We start from the raw sequence: 14,563 nt of genomic DNA on the forward strand, positions 1-14,563 counted from the left end.
TATGATTTTTCAAAGCAAGAGTTTATTTAATTTCTTTATTTTTGATTTATAAGGAATATTCTCAGCTTTGGAAAAATTTTCTTTCAAAAGGTATTTTGTTCACAAATTTTGAAAATGATTTTATAAAGTCTCTAAAAATCCAAGTTATTTTATGATATAAATTTTATAATTTTTGAACTTGTATTTTATTTTATAAAAATAAATCATTATAAATTTTAGTTGTCATATTTATCAAATTACATAAGAGACCATGCATGCAAATCACCCTTCTATTCTCTCAAAGGGCAAACAAGACTTTTCCAACCGCACTAACTCATTTGACTATTACCAAATTACTACCTTAGCCTTGCGTGCAAAATGGCCTAACTTTAACCAAGGGACATTTTTGTAAGTTCTCACTTCCACTCATCATTTGTAAACCAAATAGCATAAAACAAAGAAATCAAAGTGGGAGAAGTCATTCCACTAATTCCACACTCCAACACACCACAAATTTCTCTCCTTTTCCCCCTCCCACCTTGCTCTCGGCCGAAGGCCAAAATCCCCCACCCCCTTCCATTTTTCAATTCATTCTTCATCTTCCTAAGTGTAAATCTTTTACCTACATTCATCTTATATACTTTCCAAGTGTTTTGTGACTTGGAAGCTGAAGTTCCATGAATGCATGTGTAGTTCTTATGTGATCTCCAAAGAGAAACTCTTGATTCTTGTGAATTCAAGATCTCTCTATGAGATATATTATGTATATGTGCTAACTAAGTGTTTTATGGAGATATAATGCTTTAAAATCCTTTGCATGCTACTGAAATTTCATTATATATTTATGTTTAGCCATGCATGTTAGTTTTAAGACATTAAAATGATGATCAACCATGTTTTGCATGCTACTCTTTTCGAAATCATGTAGTTATGTTTAAAAATCTATAAATTCGAAATATGTGTGCTTAAAATAGATTGTTTCCATGATAAATTTCTTATTAATAATTAAAAGAAGTTATATTTCATGATTATTAAGGATGAGTATTAGGTGCAAGTCGATTTTACAAGCATTTAAAACTTTATGCCTAGCCGAAATCTTGTTATGTGCTTTCCATGAGTTGCATGTTATATATTTGGTTGCATGTTGTTGTTTTTGGGCATGGATGATCTCACCCAAGTTTATTTTGAGAATAAGGGAGTTATTTCAGTAGATCACCATGTATAAGTCTTGGTTTAAGTATTGAGTTGTTGTTAGTTGAGTTTGTCAAGTCAAAACCTTGGAAAATGAGAGTTATAGTTTCTGCAGAAAAATCAGTATAGCACCCTGAGGTTTAGAGTGAGTTTTGACCATGTCATTGGTGTGCACTTTGAGGCCCAAGCTACCAGAAGTTAGTATTGGGAGTATATAAAAGGTTTTAGGAGTTGGTTGGAGGTTTGCATGTCATTTGGTTAGGTGCACAAGTAGAATCACAAAATCTGTCCAGCAGGGGACAGTTTTGTTGCAACTTAGAAATAGGGAGATTTGACCATGTCATGGGTAGACTCTCATTAGGCCCAATTGGGCCTTAGTTAGAAGGTATGTCAGAGAAGTTTTTACAACCATAGTTCATAGGATATGAGTTAGAACCATGTGTCACAAGTTAATTCAAGTCAGGGCATTTTCTGCCCAGAAAAACAGGGGAACCTTGGACTTTTAGCTTAGGCCCAAGAAGGCCCAAGCCAGGCCCTTGAGCCACATCAAGTTTGTGAGATGCCCTTAGGTCAGGAGAGTCTTGTGTAAAAGTTTTGAAGGAAAACTTGTAGTTTAAGAGTGTCTAATGTACTCAAGAAACCATAGTTGTCATTCGGAAATTTGCACCAGTGAGCACTATCACTTATCACATAGTTTTAGAACACTTAGAAGTGAGTATTAGGTCGAACACCATAGTTGTAAGATAGTATAAGGTCAGTATAGCAAAAGGCACAAGTGAGGGTCAATAGGTTTTGGATAATTTAGGAAAGGCACATCGAGTTAGGAAGCCGAAATTTGAAGACCTTGTCTAGTTTAGCGACCAAGTGACTTAAGTTGTGAGTCGAGATCATCCAAGCCTAGTGTTGCATTATGGTATATATGGTGTTATTTGGTGTTAATATATGATATGTGAATATGTGGCTATGTGTGTGCAATTGTAATTTAAAAGTGAATATAAATTAAGTGCATATAGGCCTAAGTGCCATCCGTGTTTAATTTCGAGTTGTAAATAGGTTAAGTTGGTGAGAATATATTATAATGAGGATTATTATTATTTATGTAGGATCTCGAGACGAGGGAAAACTTGCCATAAAAGTCGAGTGAAGCTCCAGTTGCTCCTACCAGTCAGACCAGACCAGCCTATCTCAAGGCAAGTGATTCAACTTGACCTTCGTATTTACTACAAATAGTTCTCATATATTGATGCAACTATCCTGAGTCATTTTGATATGTTTAAATCAAGCGTATCTTTCGTTTATCTTTGAATTATATAGAAATGCCATGAACCCTCGAGTATGTAATGCAAGTAGTTCAAAAGTCTTTTCATGATAGTTAAATGCCATGATAAAATGAAGAGTTGTTATATTACTTGATTGATCCTCTTGATTAACATGCTGATGATTCCTAAGTATTTATATCTCATCCTGATACTTGAACCCCTATAGAACCTTACCTTGAACTCTGATAGTCAGAAACTTACCCACATGATTCCTCATTGATTGATACCCTCTTTCCTATCCTAAAGCTTGACAATTCTGATATATATATACATCCTGAGCTAGAGATCATTACCTTAACACCCATAGTATTCGTGAAGCTTATCTTCTTAATGATCCAACACCTGTACCTTGACGAGAAACCATTGCTTTAAGCCCAGTTTGGCATTACCCCTTCATATTATCCATAAGACTCACCATATTTTCATGTCCAAGTTCTGACATATGAAAACCTTTTGGTTACCCTAATAGAGTAAAGTTTTGTGAATCATGGCCCTGAGATTTAGTACCATATTTCCCATGTTTCGAGTTGATCTATAATCCTTTGGTAAAAAAAATGTTTACTGCAAAAAGAGATTTTGTCATAATTCGGCATCAGTTTTTGAAATAAATAAAATGTGGGTTTTTCAGTCCCAAAGGGGAATAAATGTTTTCTTTGAATGGTGGATCTGGACTGAGACGCGAGTCCTTTCCACACTTATATTAGGCTTAAAAGTTGCCTAGGGATTCCCATTAATGTTTTAGAACCCAGCGAGATTCGGGATTACTTCGCGGCTGATCACCGGCTTGTAATCCGTAGCGTCATAAAATGATTTTGATTAAGACATGATTTTAAAATTGTTTTGATGCAAGCAAAATGATGCCATCTCACATAGTTTTTATCTCTCGTTACCTTTGGTTATGTCTTTCCATTGTCATTCTTAAAATTATATCTCAATTTATTTTTTGTGTCGTACTGTTAACACTTGTTGAGCATTTGGCTCACTTCTTGCTTTATCCTGATATTACAGCTAGCAGCTATGGTTAGATTCAAATAGACTGCCCGTAAGACATGTGATGTTGATGCTTATGTTCGAGCTCAGGTAGAATAAGTAATAATAGTTGTGTGAGGACTCAGTATTTTAAATCAGATGTAATAGTTGGTAGTGTTGGGCTGTTCCAAACCCTAAACTGTAAGATCTTGGATTTTGGTTGTGTATTCTTCATTAAAATGATCTAATAGCTATATTTATTTTGCTATTTAAGTTGGGGGTGTGACAGGTTTTGGTATCAGAGCTACGGTTTAGAGTCCCTGGACAGCCCAAATAGGTTATAGGATATGTGTGTAGGTTATAGATAATATGCGAGAGAGTAGGTTAAGTAATTTATTATTAATACTCCTCTTATTGGTTGTCAGCAAAGGGCGCATTCCTCGTCATCCTCTGGGTCGGACGACACTATTGCTTTCTCCGTGTATGCTGAGTTGAGGCGCGAGTTCGACATGCTTCAGGGCAAGTACGACCGACTGATAGACCGACTGAAGAACGTGTATCCGGACAGCCGAAACTACGAAGGGAAGCCCAAGGAGCAGATGACTGCGAGACTTGAGACCTTGGTTCAGTACGTCAACACTAAGCTTGAGGAGATGCTAGCGCACCGGGACCGTACCAGCCAGTATGTCATTCAGATGGTGGCGGATGAGCTCCAGAGCATTGTGAAGACGCTTCGAGAGGAAAAGACTACCAATCCCCGTTCAGATGGAGTGGAGCCTTAATTCTTTCCATTTACCTTTCATGTTGTTGTACTATCAGACTCTATGGAATCCCCAGTTGTTTCCGTTTTTCCTTTAAATAAGCCTGTTATTCCTAGAATCAGACTATGTCCCAATCCTATGTACTGTGACCTTTAAAATTTCAATAATTATGTGCTATTGTTCCATTTGCTCTCAACTGTTATTTTATGTTTTTATCATCATATCTGCTTAATTTGGAAACTTGACCCCATATGAAAATGAGAATGCCATGCGATACCCTCGAATCATTTTATCATTCATATCTGTTTTGACACAACTCTTATTTCAGGATCATGCCTCCCAAAAAGAAGAACCCAACAACCACCTTCACCACAGACCCAAATATTCTTCGACTACTGGAAACCTTGCAACAGCAAACCAATGCTATAGCTCAACAACAACTAACTCTTCAACAACGAATTGAAAACCAAGATAACCGTGAGCCACACCAACCACCTGAACCACCAGTACCACCTAGACAAATTGTCACTTTCAAGGCTTTTCAGAATATGAATCCACCTGTATTTCATGATACCACTGATCCAGTGATAGCTAACACATGGATCAAGGAGATGGAAAGGGCTTTTGAGTTGGTACAGTTAGGAGACGATCAGAAGACGCCGTATGCTACTTACTTCTTGAAGGGAGAAGTCATCTATTGGTGGGAATCAGTAAAGGCAAGAATCAAAAGGGAACAACCAGGCAAGCCAAGGGAAAGTTGGAGAAAACAGGTTCCAGAGACCGGAATGCAAGCACTGTAGAAGAAGGCACCCCGGAGTATGCAATAAGTTGAGCATGACCTGTTATAGGTGCAATCAGAAGGGACATTTGGCAAATGAGTGCAAGATGGCGAAGCCAGGAGTTACGTGCTACAAGTGTGGGAAGACTGGACACATGGCTAGGGAGTGTAAGGCAACAGGACCAGTCAAAGCTCTGATGAACGTGGCAAGTACCAGTGCAAGCGTGCCAGCTGAGGTATTGGCATTACCTCCACCACCCGCACCAACCCCGCAAGCAACAACAAGGACATTTGATCTAAAGATGAAAGATGCTGTTCAGAATTCTGAGGTGATAGCAGGTACACTTTTACTCAATAATGTCAAAGCTAAAGTATTGATTGATTCGGGAGGAACAAGATCTTTCATATCAGCATCTTTTGTTGATAAGCTCCAATGTGAGAAAATGATTATGAGTGAGGTAGTAAATATGGTAATTGCAAACCAAGAGAAGATTCCTGTGAATCAATTTTGTCCAAAGTGTGAGATCGATATTTCGGGATATAAGTTTTCAGCCGACTTGATACTCTTCAAGTTGGGAGAGTTTGACATAATTTTAGGAATGGATTGGTTAGGAGAGAATAGCGCTCAGATTAATTGTAAGACCAAGAGAGTGTATTTAAAGATGAAGAGTGGAGAGAAGGTAGTTTTTAAGGGGCAGAGGCAAGAGCAACTATTTCTTACAATCGTTCAGGCTAAGAAGTTGCTTAGAAAAGGTTGTGAGTCGTTCCTAGCATATGTAGTGGATTCAGAGAGAGGCAACCTCAGCATGGAAGATATTCCTGTAGTTAGTGAGTTCCCCGATGTGTTTCCCGACGAACTACCAGGCTTACCACCAGATCGACAAATTGAGTTTGAGATCAACCTTGCTCCAGGCACAGAACCAGTTTCAAAGGCCCCATATAGGATGGCACCAGCAGAAATGAAAGAGTTGGCGAGCCAGCTACAAGAATTATTGGATAAAGGAGTGATACGACCAAGTACGTCGCCATGGGGAGCACCTGTTCTGTTTGTAAAGAAGAAAGATGGGAGTATGCGTCTATGCATAGATTACCGGGAGTTGAATAAGGTGACGATCAAGAATCGCTACCCGCTACCAAGGATAAATGACCTTTTTGATCAGTTGAAGGGAGCAAAATGCTTTTCGAAGATTGATTTGAGATCGGGATACCATCAATTAAAGATCAAAGAAGAAGATATTCCTAAGACCGCATTCAGGACCAGATATGGGCATTATGAATTCCTAGTAATGCCGTTTGGATTGACCAACGCTCCGGCCACATTTATGGATCTGATGAATCAGGTATTTAAGAAGTATTTGGACAAATTTGTCGTGGTATTCATTGATGACATCCTTATTTATTCTAAGTCGGAAGAAGAACATAAGCAGCACCTCTGGATAGCCTTGGAGATACTCCGACAAGAGAAGTTGTATGCCAAGTTCACCAAATGTGAGTTTTGGTTAAAGGAAGTTCAATTTTTGGGGCATGTTATTGGAAATGAGGGAGTTAAAGTGGATCCGGCAAAGATTGAGGCAGTTATGAGTTGGGAGAGGCCAAAGACTCCTACGGAAGTGCGAAGTTTTCTAGGATTGACTGGATACTATAGAAGATTCGTCAAGGATTTCTCGAAGATCGCCACGCCATTGACCAAGTTAACCAGAAAGAATCAAAAGTTTGAATGGAGTGCAGAATGTGAAGATAACTTTCAAGAGTTAAAGCAGAAGTTGGTAACAGCTCCGGTGTTGGTACTTCCAGATGATCAAGGGAATTTTGTAATATTCAGCGACGCTTCACATAAGGGTTTGGGTTGTGTGTTGATGCAACACAGTAAAGTGATCGCATATGCGTCAAGACAGTTGAAGCCGCATGAGTTAAAGTACCCGACGCATGACTTGGAACTAGCCGCCATAGTGTTCGCACTCAAGATCTGGAGACATTACCTCTATGGAGAGAAGTGTGAAATTTACACGGATCACAAGAGTTTAAAGTACATTTTTACTCAGAAAGAGCTCAATATGAGACAGAGGAGATGGCTGGAATTGATTAAGGACTATGACTGCTCGATAAATTACCATCCTGGAAAGGCGAACGTAGTGGCCGATGCTCTTAGTAGGAAGGAGAGATTGAATATGATGATAACATCAAAAGAGTTAACTGAAGAAATCGAAAAATTGGAATTGGAACTTTGTGCTTATGGAAATGTCGAGGAAGTTTGTCGTGCAATGACCTTTCAGCCAACACTAGTGGAAAAGATAAAGAAGTGTCAAGAGGAAGTAATGGAAAAAGAGAAGAATCAGTTATCTGGAGATGAGATTAATACTCAAAGGGATGAGCAAGGGATACTAAGGTTTTCATCCAGAATATGGATTCCCCATGTACCTGAATTAAAGAATGAGATCCTCCATGAAACCCACAATTCGAAATTTTCAATCCACCAGGGAAGCACCAAGATGTATCGAGACTTAAAGAAGAACTTTTGGTGGCCAAATATGAAGCGATACGTGGCAGAATGGGTTGCGAAGTGCTATACTTGTCAGAAAGTAAAGGCAGAACATCAACGACCAAGCGGATTAATTCAGCCCCTGAAGATTCCAGAATGGAAATGGGAAAATATCGCTATGGACTTTATAGTAGGACTACCGCGAAAGAAATCCGGACATGATGCAATATGGGTTATAGTTGATCGTCTTACGAAGTCGGCGCATTTCCTTCCAATAAACGAGAAGTCGTCATTGGACAAGTTGGTTCATCTGTATGTGCGCGAAATCGTACTAAGACATGGAGTACCCGTATCAATAGTTTCAGACAGAGATCCCCGATTTAACTCGAGATTCTGGAAGCAATTTCAGGAATGTCTTGGAACAAAGTTGAATATGAGCACGGCGTACCACCCGTAGACTGATGGCCAGAGTGAAAGGACAATTCAAACAATTGAAGATATGTTGCGCAGTTGTGCAATCGATTTTGCAGGAAGTTGGGACGACCATTTGCCGTTGATTGAATTCTCTTATAGCAACAGCTATCATTCTAGTATCGGCATGCCACCATACGAAGCTTTGTACGGGTGAAAATGTAGATCACCAACAAGTTGGGATGAAGTAGGAGAAGGAAGAATTCTCGGCTCGGATTTGGTACAACAGTTGCATGACTCGGTCAAGTTAATTCAGAAAAGGTTGCTTGCTGCTCAAGATAGACAGAGGAAGTATGCAGATCCAGCGCGTAAGGACGTTCAATTCCAAATTGGCGAAGCTGTGTTGCTGAAGGTGTCACCTAGAAAAGGGTTGATAAGATTTGGCAAGAAAGGGAAGTTATCACCTAGATACATAGGTCCTTTTGAGATTTTGAGTCAAGTGGAAAAGGTGGCCTACGAGTTGGCCTTACCACCTCAGTATCGGCATGTGCATAATGTGTTCCATGTGTCGTTGCTTAAGAAGTACAATCCTGACGCTAGCCATGTGATAGAATATGAACCTGTAGAAATTCAGGCATACCTGTCATTTGTGGAGCAACCGGTTAAAATACTCGACTGGCAAGTAAAGAGTCTTAGAAATAAGTTAGTAAAGTTAGTAAAAGTACTTTGGAGGAACCCTAAGCTCGAAGAGTCGACTTGGGAGTTAGAGTCTGATATGCGTTCCCGGCATCCTCATCTTTTCTCTTAGATTCTGGGGACAGAATCCCTTAAGGGGGAGAGGATGTTACGACCGGCATTTTATGTAATATTATTTGTGGATTGGGTATAATATTAAAGTCAAATGAAAATATATTCAATGATTGTACGCTAGTGTGAGTGAAAGTTTCTGCATTATAAATTTGCTTTGTGTAGTATATGATTTTTCAAAGCAAGAGTTTATTTAATTTCTTTATTTTTGATTTATAAGGAATATTCTAAGCTTTGGAAATTTTTTCTTTTAAAAGGTATTTTGTTCACAAATTTTGAAAATGATTTTATAAAGTCTCTAAAAATCCAAGTTAGTTTATGATATAAATTTTATAATTTTCGAACTTGTATTTTATTTTATAAAAATAAATCATTATAAATTTTAGTTGTCATATTTATCAAATTACATAAGAGACCATGCATGCAAATCACCCTTCTATTCTCTCAAAGGGCAAACAAGACTTTTACAACCCCACTAACTCATTTGACTATTACCAAATTACTACCTTAGCCTTGCATGCAAAATGACCTAACTTTAACCAAGGGACATTTTTGTAAGTTCTCACTTCCACTCATCATTTGTAAACCAAATAGCATAAAACAAAGAAATCAAAGTGGGAGAAGTCATTCCACTCATTCCACACTCCAACACACCACAAATTTCTCTCCTTTTCCCCCTCCCACCTTGCTCTCGACCGAAGGCCAAAATCCCCCACCCCCTTCCATTTTTCAATTCATTCTTCATCTTCCCAAGTGTAAATCTTTTACCTACATTCATCTTATATACTTTCCAATGTGTTTTGTGACTTGGAAGTTGAAGTTCCATGGATGCATGTGTAGTTCTTATGCGATCTCCAAAGAGAAACTCTTGATTCTTGTGAATTCAAGAGCTCTCTATGAAGATATATTATGTATATGTGCTAATTAAGTGTTTTATGGAGATATCATGCTTTAAAATCCTTTGCATGCTACTTAAATTTCATTATATATTTATGTTTATCCATGCATGTTAGTTTTAAGACATTAAAATGATGATCAACCATGTTTTGCATGCTACTCTTTTCGAAATCATGTAGTTATGTTTAAAAATCTATAAATTCGAAATATGTGTGCTTAAAATAGATTGTTTCCATGATAGATTTCTTATTAATACTTAAAAGAAGTTATATTTCATGATTATTAAGGATGAGTATTAGGTGCAAGTCGATTTTGCAAGCATTTAAAACTTTATGCCTAGTCGAAATCTTGTTATGTGCTTTCCATGAGTTGCATGTTATATATTTGGTTGCATGTTGTTGTTTTTGGGCATGGATGATCTCACCCAAGTTTATTTTGAGAATAAGGGAGTTATTTCAGTATATCACCATGTATAAGTCTTGGTTTAAGTATTGAGTTGTTGTTAGTTGAGTTTGTCAAGTCAAAACCTTGGAAAATGAGAGTTATAGTTTCTGCAGAAAAATCAGTATAGCACCCTGAGGTTTAGAGTGAGTTTTGACCATGTCATTGGTGTGCACTTTGAGGCCCAAGCTACCAGAAGTTAGTATTGGTAGTATATAAAAGGTTTTAGGAGTTGGTTGGAGGTTTGCATGTCATTTGGTTAGGTGCACAAGTAGAATCACAAAATCTGTCCAGCAGGGGACAGTTTTGTTGTAACTTAGAAATAGGGAGATTTGACCATGTCATGGGTAGGCCCTCATTAGGCCCAATTGGGCCTTAGTTAGAGGGTATGTCAGAGAAGTTTTTCCAACCATATTTCATAGGATATGAGTTAGAACCATGTGTCACAAGTTAATTCAAGTCAGGGCATTTTCTGCCCAGAAAAACAGGGGAACCTTGGACTTTTAGCTTAGGCCCAAGAAGGCCCAAGCCAGGCCCTTGAGCCACATCAAGTTTGTGAGATGCCCTTAGATCAGGAGAGTCTTGTGTAAAAGTTTTGAAGGAAAACTTGTAGTTTAAGAGTGTCTAATGTACTCAAGAAACCATAGTTGTCATTCTGAAATTTGCACCAGTGAGCACTATCACTTATCACATAGTTTAAGAACACTTAGAAGTGAGTATTAGGTCGACCACCATAGTTGTAAGATAGTATAAGGTCAGTAGAGCAAAAGGCACAAGTGAGGGTAAATAGGTTTTGGATAATTTAGGAAAGGCACATCGAGTTAGGAAGCCGAAATTTGAAGACCTTGTCTAGTTTAGCGACCAAGTGACTTAAGTTGTGAGTCGAGATCATCCAAGCCTGGTGTTGCATTATGGTATATATGGTGTTATTTGGTGTTAATATATGATATGTGAATATGTGGCTATGTGTGTGCAATTGTAATTTAAAAGTGAATATAAATTAAGTGCATATAGGCCTAAGTGCCATCCGTGTTTAATTTCGAGTTGTAAATAGGTTAAGTTGGTGAGAATATATTATAATGAGGATTATTATTATTTATGTAGGATCTCGAGACGAGGGAAAACTTGCCATAAAAGTCGAGTGAAGCTCCAGTTGCTCCTACCAGTCAGACCAGACCAGCCTATCTCAAGGCAAGTGATTCAACTTGACCTTCGTATTTACTACAAATAGTTCTTATATATTGATGCAACTATCCTGAGTCATTTTGATATGTTTAAATCAAGGTATCTTTCGTTTATCTTTGAATTATATAGAAATGCCATGAACCCTTGAGTATGTAATGTAAGTAGTTCAAAAGTCTTTTCATGATAGTTAAATGCCATGATAAAATGAAGAGTTGTTATATTACTTGATTGATCCTCTTGATTAACATGCTGATGATTCCTAAGTATTTATATCTCATCCTGATACTTGAACCCTTATAGAACCTTACCTTGAACTCTGATAGTCAGAAACTTACCCACATGATTCCTCATTGATTGATACCCTCTTTCCTATCATAAAGCTTGACAATTATGATATATATATACATCCTGAGCTAGAGATCATTACCTTAACACCCATAGTATTCGTGAAGCTTATCTTCTTAATGATCCAACACCTGTACCTTGACGAGAAACCATTGCTTTAAGCCCAGTTTGGCATTACCCCTTCATATTATCCATAAGACTCACCATATTTTCATGTCCAAGTTCTGACATATGAAAACCTTTTGGTTACCCTAATAGAGTAAAGTTTTGTGAATCATGGCCCTGAGATTTAGTACCATATTTCCCATGTTTCGAGTTGATCTATAATATTACAGCTAGCAGCTATGGTTAGATTCAAGCAGACTGCCCGTAAGACCTGTGATGCTGATGCTTATGTTCGAGCTCAGGTAGAATAAGTAATAATTGTTGTGTGAGGACTCGGTATTTTAAATCAGATGTTATAGTTGGTAGTGTTGGGCTGGTCCAAATCCTAAACTGTAAGATCTTGGATTTTGGTTGTGTATTCTTCATTAAAATGATGTAATAGCTATATTTATTTTGCTGTCTAAGTTGGGGGTGTGACATTTTACGTGGGAAAAGTGAGGGAAAACTAAATTGGGGTCGTGAACGGTTAGATAGGGCTTTTGCTATGGAGGATTGGTGGAGGAAGTTCCCGTTGTGTAAACTCTCGGTACATTATGCCACCAAGTCAGATCATGACCCTATTATATTGCAGTTGATGGACAATGAAGTGCCTAGGAACTGATGTACCAGGAAGAAACATTACGGACAACGTTCTAATTACGTTTGAAATGGTTCATCATATGAAAAAGAGGAAAGGTTGTCAGGATGGGTAGCTTGCTTTGAAGCTCGACATAAGTAAATCGTATGATCGTGTGTGTTGGAATTATTTATGGCTGAGAATGGAAAACATGGGTTTTGACGCTAGGTGGATCAAGTGGATGAAGCTTTGTGTTACTTCTGTTGAATATATTGTCTCGTTGAATGGCTGTAATATTGGCCCGATTATCCCTAGTAGGGGACTCCGACAAGGTTACCCTCTCTCCCCTTATTTGTTTATTTTATGTGTGGAAGGCTTATCAAAAGAGATTGAAAACATGGCAGCAACAAGAAGAATTCATGGCTATCAAATTTCTTCGAGTGCTCTGGCCATTACTCATCTCTTATTTGCCGACGACAACTTTCTCTTTTTTAGAGCAACAGTTGACGAAGCTCGAGAGATCAAAAATTTGTTAAACTTGTATGAAAACATGTCAGGCCAAGCTATTAATTATCATAAATCAAGTGTTTTCTTCAGTTCAAATGTTAGAAGAGACAAGAAACAAGAGATCACAGACATATTGGGGGTCGCGAATGATTTAAGTGGTAGTCATTATTTGGGTCTACCATCTCTAGTTGGCAGGTCCAAAAAGTCGGTTTTTAGTTTTGTAAAAGAGAGAGTTTGGAAGCGTATTTAGGGATGGAGTAACTAGTAAAGTTTCGAAGACTGGGAAAGCCGTCCTGATTAGGAATGTGGCTCATACGATACCGTCCTACTGTATGTCATGTTTCATGCTCCCTAAAGCTCTTGTACAGGAGATTGAGAGGATTCTTAATGGGTACTGGTGGAGAATAAATGCTAGCAACATGAGGGGTATACGTTGGATGGCTTGGGAAAGGATGTGTAGGTCGAAGGATCGAGGAGGTCTTGGATTTAGAAGTCTTGGTGGTTTCAATATTGCACTGTTGGGTAAGCATATCTGGAACTTCATTAGAAACCAAAACTCTCTGGTGTCTAGAGTTATGAAAGCCAGGTGCTTTCCTTCGTGTCACATTTTGCAAGCTAGGAAAGGGGATGGATGGAGTTTTCTATGGAGTGGCATTTTTGAAGCTAAGGAAGAGTTGCTTAAGGGTTTTAAATGGGTATTGGGTAATGGGGAGAGTATTAATATCTTCAAGGATCCATGGCTAAGGGGAAAGCAAGACTATTATGTGGAGGATCATCATTCCTACAGGCATGTTGTTGATAAAATTTGTTAGTACTTCCGTCTAAACACCAAGGAGTGGGACGTGAATAGAGTTCGATAGACTTTTAATGACATTGATGCTGGGTGTATTTTACAGATGAGGATTCCTCAAAACAATATTCCTGATAGAGTGGCATGGGTAGGTATAAAGCTTGGCTCCTATACTGCGAAAAATGGGTATCATTGTTGGTTTGACAGAGTTAATCATCTTACGGAGGATGAGTTATCTCATGGTTGGAGGAGATTATGGCGTCTGAAAATTCCGCATAAAGATAAGTACTTTATATGGCGCCTCTGCAAGAATAATATTTCGGTACGTGTTCTTTTAAATGAGAAAGGTGTGCAAATTGATAATTTGTGTCTTATGTGCAACACGAATTTGGAATTCTTGAAACATCTCTTTATTGATTGTTCTTATGCTCAGTGCTGTTGGATGTTGTCCGAGGTGGAATTCGATACAATGTTGATAGATGATTTACCGAAGTGGCTCTTACAAACTCTATGTTCGTCCTCGACTGAGATAATCACTAGTATTGTCACCACTTTATGGGGCATCTGGATGGAAATAAATAAGGTGGTGTGGGAAAATAAAAAGCTAGAGCCCAACATAGCTATGAGTATGAGTAATAAGATGGTAACTGAATGGCAAACAACTCAAATACGGCCTGACATCAAAGGACCATTAGCGAATTAGTCGATGCATCAGAGTAATGTGAAGTGGAAACCTCCGGAGGAAGGGTGGTACAAAATTAATGTTGATGCAGCTATAAGGGAGGGTAATGGGGATTTTCAGATTGGTATGGCAAGGAGAGATGCAAGGGGTGATTTTATAGCAGGAATGACCAAACGATTGATGGGATATGCCACTATTATGGAAGCGGAGGCAATAGGAGTGCTGGAAGCTCTCAGGTGGGCACATGAAGAAGGTTTACAGCAAGTTATCATGGATACAGACTCGCTAGTCACAGTGGAGG

At 38.4% G+C, this 14,563-nt stretch overlaps 1 protein-coding gene across 1 annotated transcript; it reads left to right on the forward strand.

Moving 5' to 3' along the window:
- The first annotated feature begins 12,494 nt into the window (after window positions 1–12,494).
- Window positions 12,495–14,283, forward strand: LOC141714331 (uncharacterized). Its single transcript, XM_074517855.1, has 4 exons — window positions 12,495–13,010; window positions 13,159–13,581; window positions 13,687–13,902; window positions 14,014–14,283. Exons 1-4 carry the CDS (start codon window positions 12,495–12,497, stop codon window positions 14,281–14,283), a joined length of 1,425 nt encoding a protein of 474 aa, XP_074373956.1.
- The last annotated feature ends 280 nt before the right edge of the window (window positions 14,284–14,563 follow it).

This window comes from Apium graveolens, chromosome 3 (genome assembly GCF_009905375.1).
Source record: "Apium graveolens cultivar Ventura chromosome 3, ASM990537v1, whole genome shotgun sequence".
Lineage (NCBI taxonomy): Eukaryota > Viridiplantae > Streptophyta > Magnoliopsida > Apiales > Apiaceae > Apium > Apium graveolens.

Coding starts and splice junctions, on each gene's coding strand:
- LOC141714331 (XM_074517855.1), top strand. CDS start 12,495: ATGGGTTTTGACGCTAGGTGGATCAAGTGGATGAAGCTTTGTGTTACT. Junction 13,011..13,158: donor AAAAGTCGGTTTTTAGTTTT/GTAAAAGAGAGA, acceptor GCTCTTGTACAG/GAGATTGAGAGGATTCTTAA. Junction 13,582..13,686: donor ATCATCATTCCTACAGGCAT/GTTGTTGATAAA, acceptor TGTATTTTACAG/ATGAGGATTCCTCAAAACAA.